Here is a 12849-nt window from a genome sequence, read left to right on the forward strand (position 1 = left end):
TCATCCACTATAAAAGGACAATCTGGACGGTCCAAGAAGAAAATGAACAAGGAGATCGGAGAAATAATGAAAGATAAAACACAATTGAAGTGGGTAAAATATAGAATCAAATGTAAGCATTAACCATATGAACCATCCGAGCCTAACACAAGTCAGACAACACCAATTGAGCCTGCACCATCAAATCGGACATCACCGATTGAACCTGCACCACCAAGTCAGACAACACCCACTAAGCCTACACCCCAGTCTTATCAACACAAACATTTAAAAAAAAGACTTCAAAAGGAGACAAAAACTTATTTTGAGTCAACCTTAACGGTTATAATCTCTTTCCGATCATTTTGTAATCATATGCCATTTTGGTTTAGTCTTTTTGATGATATGAATGTAAGTCTATTTGTTTGCCATTATGGTTTGAAATTTGCTTTTATCATAAGCACAAGTAGTTTAAACCAACAAAGCCTAACCCATTATTGTCATTAACACATTTGAAACTTGCTTAGGCATAAATGACGCCATTCTATTATAATAGTATAAGGTATTTTAACATATTTAACAACACAATTATGTTATTTTGCTATTATAGCATAAGATATTTTAATAGGTTGAAAAAATTAATTTTCTTACAATTTACTTACAATAATGATGTCAATTTTGAGAGACTAATTAAGTAAATAGAGCCGGAGACGAATAAAACCTAATATTAAATATGAAGTATGTATGACACCTAACTTGTAAGACTTATTTTCAACAATAAAAGTTCTTATTTCAAATTTAGCATTAACTGACCGTATCATACAAGAGCTAATACCATTTCATCAACAAAAGAAATTAAGAAAAAGGTGTTACATCTGCCTTGGTCACAATAGTATAATACGAAACATTTATACAAATTTTTTAATCTACTAAAATAAAATTATCATATTTAAGTAGAATGTATACTATCTTTTGATCCTATTTATAAATTATTTTTTTTACTTAAATACATTGAAATTATAACTAATGTAATATAATGAATATTCAAATCAGTAGTGATTGAGTGTAGTCAAAACCCATCATTCTTGAACACAACACATAACCGTTTCTTTTAAAGCATCATCAACAACATTCAACCTAACATTCATTATCGCTCATGAAATGTCACTCTTCAAGTTAGATTAATTCTTCACCACCATGATTAGTTATTATTTTATTTTCTAAAATTTGAATGTCAAAAAAGGAAGAAGAAAAAAAGATGGCCACGTCATCAAAAATCGCTTTTATATACGACCACAACTTCTTCAACAAGCTAGAATCAGAAACTCAAACTCTAAGTAAGAAAAAATGGATGTAGAGAAAGTGTTCCACATGACTGGAGGAATTGGCAAAACAAGCTATGCCAAAAACTCCTCACTTCAGGTTCATTACTTTAATTTCTATCAATCTTAAATTTTCATGACAAATTCATTATCTTAATTAGTACTTTTACAATAGCGTCAGGGTAGTTATTATTGTATATTTTTGACAGAAAAAAGTATCAGATAAGGTGAAACACATTCTGATAGAAGCAGTTGAGGATCTTTACATTGAAACAACTCCAAAGAGTATAGGCATTGCTGATTTGGGTTGTTCTTCTGGACCAAACACTCTCTCAATCATCAAAGACATCTTCCAAACAATTCAATCAACAAGTCACAAAATCAGGCACCACTCTACTGAATTCCGAGTCTACTTTAACGATCTTCCAACTAACGATTTCAATTCAATCTTCAAAGCTTTGCCTGAGTTTCAAAAGTTGCTTAATCAAGATAGGAAAAACGAGTTTCCGTCCATTTTCATGGGAGGTTACCCTGGTTCATTTTATGGAAGATTGTTCCCTAATTGTTACTTGCACTTTGTTCATTCTTCCCATTGCTTACACTGGCTCTCAAGGGTAATAAATAACATTCATTCAAGTCTCGTTTCGATAGTTTATGCCACCGATTTTTCACAACTGTGTTTCATGCTTTCTTGTTAATGTTATTTAGGTTCCTCCGGGAATCTATGATGAGGAGAAAAAGTCTTTGAACAAAGGTTGTGTTTACATTTGCGATAAAAGTCCTCAACTGGTTTCTGAAGCGTATTATCAGCAGTTTCAGGAAGATTTTTCGTTGTTCCTTGAATCAAGGTCTGAAGAATTAGTTGTCGGTGGAAAAATGGTGTTGACGTTTTTAGGAAGAAAGGGACCTCAACATGTTGACAGAGGCAATTCATTCCTCTGGGAGATTCTTACTCGTGCATTTACTATTCTAGTCTCACAGGTACATTGTTTCATCTCATATATCACAATTATAATTCTATTTTTGAAAAATTCTTAATTATGATAAAGTTTTTTTAAGGTGATTGTTTTAATAATTAATAAAAACACACACAAAAGCTACAAATACAATGATTCGAAATTTGATGACTACGATATAATTAATACTCTTCTGTTTCATAATAGGTGATTCATTTATAATAAAATAATGTCTCAAAATATAACATTTATTTCAATTTATAATTTTTCAATTCTATCTTTTAATCACTACTACTTTTATTACTCTCAGATAATGGATACTTTAATAAAAATATTATTTTCTTTCTTACATTATTACACTTTTTTAATAATGAATAAAAACACACACAAAAGCTATAAATACAACGATTTGAAAATTGATGACTACGATATAATTAATATTCTTCTGTCTCATAATAGGTGATTCATTTATAATAAAATAATGTCTCAAAATATAACATTTATTTCAATTTATAATTTTCCAATTCTATCTTTTAATCACTACTACTTTTATCACCCTCAACTAATGGATACTTTAATAAAAATATCATTTTTTTTTTATTATTACACTTTTTTAATTTATGTGAAATGATCAACGGAATGATTCATTATGAGATGGGGAGAATAATATTTGTCAATTGTATTAAAATTTGTAGACTAATTAAAATAAAGTTAATAATTGATTAAAATATGTTTAAAAATATTGAAAATTTAAACTATTTAATAAATAATTATATATAATATCCACAAATCTTAACTAAATTGAAAAGAAAATGATATTGTTACCGTCATTCCAAAATTTAAATTATATAATATTTAGGATTTTGTGTACTAGAAATTTTTTAAAGGAATGTTGATGCAAAATTAGTGTCTATCATTAAGATTTTGAGTAAATCTAGTAGTAACATTCAATGGTCTCTGGTCCCTCTAAGCCCAACTTGGACGACTTAGAGTTTTGTCACTTTCCTTCAATCATTAACTGATTGCAAATTTTTTGGGGTCAAGAATTGATTGCAATTTCTATCACCCTAGATGAAAGTAACATCCTACCGATTCAAAGTTAGTAGTTTGAAATGAAACAGGCTATTTTGCTAGGATTTTGATTCATGAACATTAATCATTAAGTTGTAGCTTTTCAACATAGGCTCTCGAGTTTATTTTAAAAGGAGAATTGTAGGGTGCACCATTCCTCCACTATGGATAACAACACTACCATACAAATTGCATTTTACTAGTTACTTGTGGATGTTGCACGTTGTATTAACTAGAGAATATAATTAACAAATAATTAATATTATATTGATGATTAGAAATGATATTTATTTTAGAGGAAAACACATTATTATTATTTTTTCAAACTTAAATATTACTGATTTGGCTTTATGTGTTAAAGGGGGAAATAGAAGAGGAGGAACTTGATTCATATGATGTGCATTTCTATGCACCATCAAGAGAAGAATTAGAAGATGAAATAAGGAAAGAAGGGTCATTGGAAATGGAGAAGTTGGAAATGTTTGAGATAGACAAGGAGCAAGGGAGGGAGAGTCATGGTACAGAGTTTGCAAAAGCAGTTAGAGCTGTCCAAGAATCAATTATCTCTAATCACTTTGGAGAAAGGATTTTGGACAATTTGTTTGAGATTTTTGCAACATTGGTGGATGAAGAGTTTGCAAAGGAGGATATTAAACCAATCACTTTTGTTCTTGTTCTTCGAAAAGTATGAATGGTGTAAAAAACATTATGGTATATTTTTGTTGGAATTGATGGGATGATTTTAAATTTTATGCACTAAGTGTATATTTCTTCCTCTAATTAGTCAAATATGTATAAGTGTCTTTCCTTCTTGTATGCACACTTGCAGTGGAGTTAGGAAGGACTTAGAAATTTGTATCTTTTCACTTTAAAGTAGTAATATATATTAGACATAACTACAAGTTTTGAAATTGCTCAAACCCATCAAAAATCGTCTCAACTTTAGTGGTAAAACTATGCTACACCGATATTTAAAGTTGTTGGAGGAGGATGGGGATGTTTATATTTGTCCCTGTATAATTAAGCCCATGCAAAAACAAAATCATAAAGGCCCCATAGTAAAAGAAGGGGCGTGGATAGTTGAAACTGAGGTGACAAGAGCTAAGGGAGTGATCAAGGCTCCAAAGAAGCTTGAAGACTACTTCATCCATTTGGAGGCTAGTGAGGTGATCCTGGAAATGTGGGAGTTGCAAGAGAAAAGCCGGATTCTGTTAGTTATTGGAGGTAGATGAGAATAATTCAGTTGTGATTAGTAGTGTATGAATCCATTATAAATTCTATTGTATACACCATTCGAGGATTATCAATGAAATTATCATTCTTGTATCTTAACTTCTATGAGGTTACTTTAACCTTATAATTCATAGATCACAAAACTCATCATTTGATTGGTGCTCTCATTGAGAGAAGCTTCTCCCGAAATATTCAAATGGCGGGTGGCACACGTAACAACAATGACAAACTGGATGACTTAACTCCGGTGTTTGCTCAATTCTAGAAGACCTTCAACTCAAAGATGGATGCGATCACTAACCATGTTGAATCTCTGGAGTTGCGTTCACTGGAAGTTAGAAATTCACGCAACACGCATGAGCCAGATCCACATCATTGTCACATATTGAAGCTCGATGTTCCTAGATTCTGAAGAACAGACCCCCGTTGATGGATCTTCAAGATCACCATGTGTTCTATACCTATAACAATACACCGAAGGAGGAGAGATTCACGATGTCCTCCTTCTATTTGGACAATGCGACAATAACATGGTACTAGTGGATGTACCAGAACAAACATACAGTCTCATGAAACCAATTCTTGCAAGCTCTTTAACTCAAAATTGCATTGACGACATACAACGATCCTAGGGGTAAAGTGTTCAAGCTTCAATAATCAACTTATGTTGCTAATTATCTCAATGAGATTGAAACACTTGGAAATCGAATTGTGGGGTTAACACCACCGAATCTATTGAGTTATTGTATGTTCGAATTGAAATCAAATATCTATTGCGAGGTGCTTGCACAATGACCCATAAATTTGATTCAGACTGCGGGTTTGTCAAGATTGCAAGAAGAGAAAATCCAAGATTTAGTGTGATTGGTGTGTTCTAAGCCCTCATTCTCACCTTGGGTCGGGTTCGTCAATGGCGGCGATGTGCACGTTTTCTCTGTCACCATTGTGGACATATGTAATCGCGACTATAGTCGAAAAGTGATCCAAGATGGTAAAGCTAATGGATAGCTAGGAGGCAAGTCAGCTAGTAGCTGCTTAGTTTTGATCATGACAACACTTGAACTCAAGAAATTGTTGCAACTGCTGAAGATAGATCAAGTAATCAAAGATGTACAAGATGGTTGATCAAACTATCCTCTTGAATCTACTAAAGGCATGTGTTCAAAAGTCAATAATATAGTCCAACGAATCTCAAGTGAAGGTTTAGGTTTCAACGAACACTGGTGGTTTAACCTCTCAGATGATGGTAGTCAACTTGAAGACATATCAAGCCTCATCAAGAAGACTCAAGGTTCTATGTGATTCTAAAGTCAAAGATAACGATGCCAACACTTGAAGCTTCAGAGTGTGAAATAGAGGAACTGTGAAAGCTTATTTGATTGTGCTCGTCTAAGTGATCACTATATTGTAAAGACACGATGGGCATTTCTAGAAACATTACCGCTAACCCACACACACAGACATACACACACACACACATGCACACACACATGCATATACACATGCACATGCACATCCACATGCACACGCACACACACACACACATGCATACACACACACACACGCACACAGTTGAAAAGTCTCTCATTTTAAAATTAAATCACCAAAAAAATTGAGGCCTAGTGAGGTGATTAAAGGAGTACTTAATTGATTAAGAGACTTTTTGTAATTGTCTAATCGATTAGATACTTTCCTAATCGATTAAATGATGCCTGATTGAGTCTATAATCGATTGTGGAAGTCTCTTAATGATTTGTAATAGCTCTATATCTAAACCTTCCAATTTGGACCACAACAATTGACTATTTGCATTACCTAATCGATTAGAGCATTCATTTGACCCATGGATTATTTCCAAATTTATACCATACATAGGCCTATAAATAGAGAGCTTCTCTATTACTTTTTCAAATCCAAAAAACATGAAAAACCTCACTTTTCATTTGTCTCATCACCTCTCTAAATCGTTCTTATTTTTCTTCCATACTTTAGCCATAGTGTTTTGAGAGTTTTTTCAAGTTTATTGTGGAATATTGTTCAGGGTAAGGGAAAAATTGTAAGTTTACCAAAGGTGAATTTTCTCTTGAGTAAATAATTCTTTCATAGGAAGTTTTTATTTTGGTTATTAGCTAAAGCATTTAAAAGCTCTTGTTTGTACTGGGGGATTGTCGTAGGAAGTCCTAGTCCGGTTCGTGAGTTTCTACATTAAAGAATCTCTTTTGAGTCGTGAAGATCAGACAGTGAAAATCTCCATAACGATTCTTGAGCTTAGCCTACTTAAAAGCTTTATTGGTTTGAGACTAGTCTGGTTTAAAATCTTAATTTGTTTTCGAGTTCATCCAGTGTTAAAGCACATAAGGTTCGAGATCAACCTAGTAAAATTTTGGTTCGGTTCGTGGTCAGTCTGTGTGAAACCCCAGTTTGGTTCGATGGATAACGAACTTAAAACTTTGTCTTTTGCTCGAGATCAGTCTGTGCAAATACTAGGTTTTGTTTGGATACTAACCATTCTAAGCCCTATTTGCTATTTGGATTGGAGACTAACTGCTTCAATTCATGTTCGTTGTTTGGTTAAAAGTTGTTTTTAAAAAATTTCATTTCCTTGTATAAGAGGGTTCATGGATATAACCTTCTAAAAGCTCTCAAGATCAGTGGATACTCTCAAGATTAATTCTTAGGTACATGATTAAGTCTTCTTGATTGAACCTATATAACTCTCTGGTGGCATTTATCTTCCATTACTTCTTTTACTTTTATTAATTTTCTTAATTTGAATTTCTGCTACTTACTTATTTAAACACTCTTATAAAATGTTTTGAAACTCTGATTTATCAAATGATTTCGTTTTAAATCAATGTTTTTCAACCTGCACAATTCACCTTCATCTTGTGTATGGAGTCAAATGTCCAACAAGTCGTATCAGAGCCTAACTCATGTTTAAAGACTAATCGTCTAAGGACAAAGATGACCCTCAATACTTCTTTTAATAGTAGGGCTTTCTTAAGCACACCTCATTTATTTAATGGTGATAGGTTTGAATTGTGGAAAGATAAATTTAAAGTTTTCATTCAAAGTTTTTATATTGAATTATGGGAAACAATAATCAGTTGTCCATTTGTCCCTACTCAGCATGTTAATGATGAAGTAGTAGATAAACCTGATTTTGTTTGGACCATGCAAGATAAAAGAAAGTTCGAAATTGGTTAATAAGTACCGATGTGGGTGGTATCCCTACACGGCAGGGGATACTCAAAGGCCTTAATAGGTTTATAATATGTAAGGCTTGCTCGAGGCGGCGAGAGGCTATGTATGGTGGTGTTATGGAGTTTATTGTGGTATGAGATGCCAAATCATGTGACGTGAGAGGATATGTGATATAATTAATGCTCATTAGGTTATATTCTCTACTGCCATTAGAGGGTCAGATATTTATATAGGCTCTTTGACCTAAGGCTTAGGAAATCCTAAGAAGTGGTAAGCACTCCCCCTTGACCGGGGGAGACTAGTGACCACCTATTTTCTAGGGAGTCATGGTGTGAGCCATTATTGTATGACTAATGGGGAGATAAAAATATTATACACATCATATGTTCTAAAGGCGAAATGATGTACTCCATAAAGGTCATTCCCGGGAGACGCCTTACAAGGAGAGGGATGTGTGTCACTCGTATTTGAGACTCTCACAAATGGAAGACTATAATTAATATATCTAGAAACTTAACATTAAGGAGAAATCTTTAAGAATAAACCTCTGGTAGAACCTTAGAAGAATCTTCTTCCAACAAAGAAGATGAACAAGTTTGCTTTTGAGCTTCTCATAAAGAAGATGATTATGGGGTAACAATGTTATCATACAAGAAATTATTTAAATTAAACGTTAGGTTAACCAAGGAACATGATAAGATTTAAAAGCATAACATAGATCTTAAAGACCTCATTGAGTTTCTAGAAAATAGAAATGAAACACTAAGATATGAAATGACTAGTATTAGAAACCAAGATAGTAAATGAAAGACTTGTGTCTCGAAGAAAAAGGGAGTGAAATATCTACATGAAATCCTAAGTAAATTTACTAAGAGGAAAGAAAACCTAGTTTTGATTCTATCAAATCAAAGGTCTTCCATGAAAAAAACTAGACTAGGTTTAAAATCTAGTATATCACATAGAAAAGGATTTATTAAGAAGAAATTAAATCACCATGTTTATTAATGCTCTTATTGTGAAAAGTTTAGACATATTGAGGCTTTTTCTTATGATAAATTAAGTAGATTTAAAGGTAGTAACTCTAGACCTCTTAGAACTACTAATGCACCAGGATCCAAAACAATTTAGGTAGTAAAGGTGAAAACCTAGTTTTTTTTGCAGGATGCTTTATAGCTTTAAATGAAGCCTCAATGAATATTAAATGAAGTTGTGCAAAGAAATATGTATACCTTTGATTGTACATGGTATGTACCTGATGAGTGATGACACTCTGTCAACATGTAAGTTTTACATCATTTTGTTCATTATTTAATTAAGTTTAATCTCATTTTGGTTAAGTTTGATTATGGTTTACCATGTTTTTGAAAAAATGGAAGAAAGAGGAAAATATGAATAAATTGTGTGAAGAATAAAAAATTTGAGGCAATTCAGTAATGCAATTATTGTGCCCTTTTGTGGCACGATTCACATCTCATCGTGGCACGATGCCACGTGGGGCCTGACACGTTTTGCAACTTTATAAAGGGATTTTTGCACACTTTTTGAGGATCTTCTTATAGCGACCTAATTCTGACGACTGAGAGATATTGTGGAGCTCTAGAGAGAAGGTTTTCACGAACGGACCCCGGATTCTAACCATAAATCCATGTATATTTATCTTATCTCTATTATTACGAACTATATAGTTATGAGTAGCTAATTTTCTTAGGTTAGGTTTTATTGAGATGAATCTGTATGGATCTCTTGGGGCCATATGTTAGGTCTTTGTACTGCTTACTCTTTTGATTAATTCAATTTTCTATTTAGTTAATATTTATGATTAATGCTTTATATGTTTTTACAAATGTCTATATATCGATTCAAATTCATGTTGATTACTAACCATAACTGTATGAATCATATATAAATTAATTGTTCAACCTAATAATTAAGCTAGAGATGGGAAATTGTAAGGTTGTGAATTAGGGTTTAACGAACAAACATTTCATATTTTAACTATCGAATTATCCTAAGAGATTAGGGAATTATAGCTTAAAATATTGAGTTACACACTAAGAGATTTGGTATAACATCCTAGTTAAATTGTCATTGTAATTGAATTGATAATCATAAGGGTAGATAGACGCTAACATCAACAATGTCATACAGGGGATTTAAGACGAAATCTAATCACCTTTCACATTCTGATAACCTTTCTATTTACATTTCGCGTTCAAACTCGAAACCCCCTTATTAATTTTAATTCATACAAATGTACACCTTGTTAAATTTCAACCCTCGTGGATACGATATTTTAATTATTACTTCGACACAATCGATACACTTACCGATTTGTCTTCAAGTTTTTTGGCGCTGTTGTCGAGGATTGTTGAAATTTCAACAAGGAAAATTATGTGTGACATTTTAGTTTATTTTATTTATTTACTTTAAGTTTTTTTTTGTTTGGTGCAGTACTACAAATGGTATCTCTGTTTGTTTATGCAAGGTTCAGGATCAAAGCTAGTACGATTTGATTCAAAAATAAAAAATATCGCACGAATAAACCAGAAAGCAGCATGAGCAACACTTTTAGCGTGAGATGTAACACCCCAAACTATTTCAGGATTATGGACTGATCCCACAAACCAACACGGGTCTTTTCAGCATGTTTTGTCCTCACTCACACGCTTCCCGGGAAACTTCCCAAGCGGTCACCCATCCAAATACTACTCCAAGTCAAGCACGCTTAACTATGGAGTTCTTATCTATTAGGCTACCGAAAAGAAGATGCATCTTATTTTCGGTATCCCAGCAGATAAGAACTCCATAATTAAGCGTTCTTGACTTGGAGTAGTATTTGGATGGGTGACCTTCTAGGAAGTTTCTCGGAAAACGTGTGAGTGAGGATAAAACATGTTGAAAAGACTCGTGTTGGTTTGTAGGGTCAGTCGGTAATCCTGAAAGAAATTTGAGGTGTTACAAATGGTATCAGAGCCAAACCTCTCCTAGTATAATGTGGTTCGGGGACGAACCAAGCGGAAGCTGGTGGGCATGTAACACCCGAGGCCAGAGAGGCCAAAGAGTGGTTACATGTTACACCCGAGGGAGAGAGAGTGGTTGTCGGTGCATGAGGCATGACAATGAGACACTCCTAGCAGCTTCTAGGGAAAAACCGAATTCTCATCAGAATGAGAGGGATCCTGAGGTTATCCAGGTATGGGACTGCATGGTTGAAGGAAGGCTTATAAGGATTAATTGGTACTACCTATACCAACAAGATGCATCTTCTTTTAGGTATCCCAGCAGATAAGGACTCCACAGTTAAGCGTGCTTGACTTGGAGTAGTATTTGGATGGGTGACCTTTTGGGAAGTTTCTCGGAAAACGTGTGAGTGAGGATAAAACATGTTCAAAAGACCCGTGTTGGTTTGTGGGGTCAGTCGGTAATCCTGAAAGAAATTTGAGGCATTACATGAGAAGCTTTAGTAGAGGAAAGTATACCTGTTTCATTTGATAAAGAAAGCGAACGAGAAGAAGCAACCATGGCGGAGCAACAACAACCAAACATGGGATACAATTGTAAACGAAATAATGTTGGGAAAATTTCTATGGGTTTCGTACCTACTAACTATACTGCTTTTGACATAAAAAATTATGTGCTTTCAAGTTTAAGGGACAATTTGTTCGATGGAAACACGATCTGAGATCCTTGGGATTATTTAGCTTGCTTGTATGAAACAACTTCAATGTGCAGACAAACTGGTGTGACTGATGATCAGGTGAAGCTAAGGTTATTAAGTTTTTTGTTTTTTGGGAGAGAAAAATATTGGTTACTATGTCTTCTCAGCGGAACTATTGGAACTTGGAAATATCTAGAAGACAAATTTCTAGAAAGGTTTTTTACCACTACCTAATTTTTTGAGAGAAGGGTCGAGATCACAAACTTTGAGCAACAAGAGACATAATCCTTGCATGACTCATGGGGGAGGTCTAAACTATTATTACGAAGGTGTTCTAATCACAACATGAGCAACACAGAACAAATGCAAAATTTCATAAGAGGTCTCATAAGTAAAACATGAATGCTTTTGGATGCCTCAGATGGAGGTACAATTCGACTCTTGGGTGAAGCACATGTAAAATATCTAGCTGAGAAGATGTGCTTGAACTAATACCCTCAAAGAGTGAAAAATGGGTCAAAGTTGAAAGTATCGGTATGTCTAAGGGTGTGCTTACATTGGATACCCATACTGCCTTACTAGCTCAAATTGAACACCTCAACCAAAAGTTGGTCGAAAGCAACCTTAATTAGGCCAATGTAAGTAAGGTATAACTTTTGAAATGTGATTTCTCCGGAGAAGGACATGCGAATGGGATGTGTGTTCCAGAAGGGTGCAATGAAGAAGTTCAATTTTCCACTTTCCAAAAGAATAACCTTTACTCCAACATTTACAGTCCAAGTTTGAAAGATCGCCCCAACTTCAAATTGAGCAATAATCAAACCTCTTATTCTATTCAAGGCACTTAGAGTGCACAACAAGTTCCATTCCACAGGAAGCCATCACCACTTGAAAAAACTCTAAATAAATTTATCCATATGACTCAAAATGGTTTTTAATACGTAAACAAGAAAGATGAAACCATGAGCAAAAACCATGATACATTAATAAATTTTTAGAAATATAGATAGGATAATTATATCAACATGTAGCAACAATACCAAGTTCTAGTGAAAGATATGTAGGTAACATTATTGACAATCCATAGAATGAGATTTGTAAGGAAATAAAGTTGGGAAGTGAAGGACCATATTTGAATCGATGTCATAGTCTTGTGAGAAAATAAGTGAGTCAGAATGATATTAAAGAAGTAGATGAAGTCTGGGATATGGAAGATGAGGGAGAATTTGAAAAGAAAATAAAGGCCAGTGAAAAAAAGGTGAATATTATGTGAGAGGGTATACAATTGATAAGCTGATAGATAGAAACTCACCCTTGAGAAGAACAAAGAAACAAATCCTCAATGATCAAAGTCTCGAACTACCTTATTATGTCAAGACCCCTTACCCAATCATCAAGAAGAAACCAAAGAAGAAAGAAGATGAAA

At 33.9% G+C, this 12849-nt stretch overlaps 1 protein-coding gene across 1 annotated transcript; it reads left to right on the forward strand.

Annotated features, from left to right (window-relative positions):
- Positions 1-1187: 1187 nt before the first annotated feature.
- On the forward strand, positions 1188-4654 carry LOC127119700 (probable methyltransferase TCM_000336). The gene is made up of 4 exons (XM_051050001.1): positions 1188-1401; positions 1511-1915; positions 2010-2282; positions 3690-4654. The coding sequence occupies exons 1-4, from the start codon at positions 1327-1329 to the stop codon at positions 4017-4019; spliced, it is 1083 nt and encodes a 360-aa protein (XP_050905958.1). The 5' UTR covers positions 1188-1326; the 3' UTR covers positions 4020-4654.
- Positions 4655-12849: the final 8195 nt, after the last annotated feature.

The sequence above is a fragment of the Lathyrus oleraceus genome, chromosome 2 (genome assembly GCF_024323335.1).
Source record: "Lathyrus oleraceus cultivar Zhongwan6 chromosome 2, CAAS_Psat_ZW6_1.0, whole genome shotgun sequence".
Classification (NCBI taxonomy): Eukaryota; Viridiplantae; Streptophyta; class Magnoliopsida; order Fabales; family Fabaceae; genus Lathyrus; species Lathyrus oleraceus.

Bases quoted from the DNA above. Each gene is read 5' to 3' on its own strand.
- LOC127119700 (XM_051050001.1), top strand. From the start codon at position 1,327: ATGGATGTAGAGAAAGTGTTCCACATGACTGGAGGAATTGGCAAAACA. The intron at 1,402-1,510 runs GTTCATTACTTT...TATTTTTGACAG, and splicing joins CCAAAAACTCCTCACTTCAG to AAAAAAGTATCAGATAAGGT. The intron at 2,283-3,689 runs GTACATTGTTTC...TATGTGTTAAAG, and splicing joins TTACTATTCTAGTCTCACAG to GGGGAAATAGAAGAGGAGGA.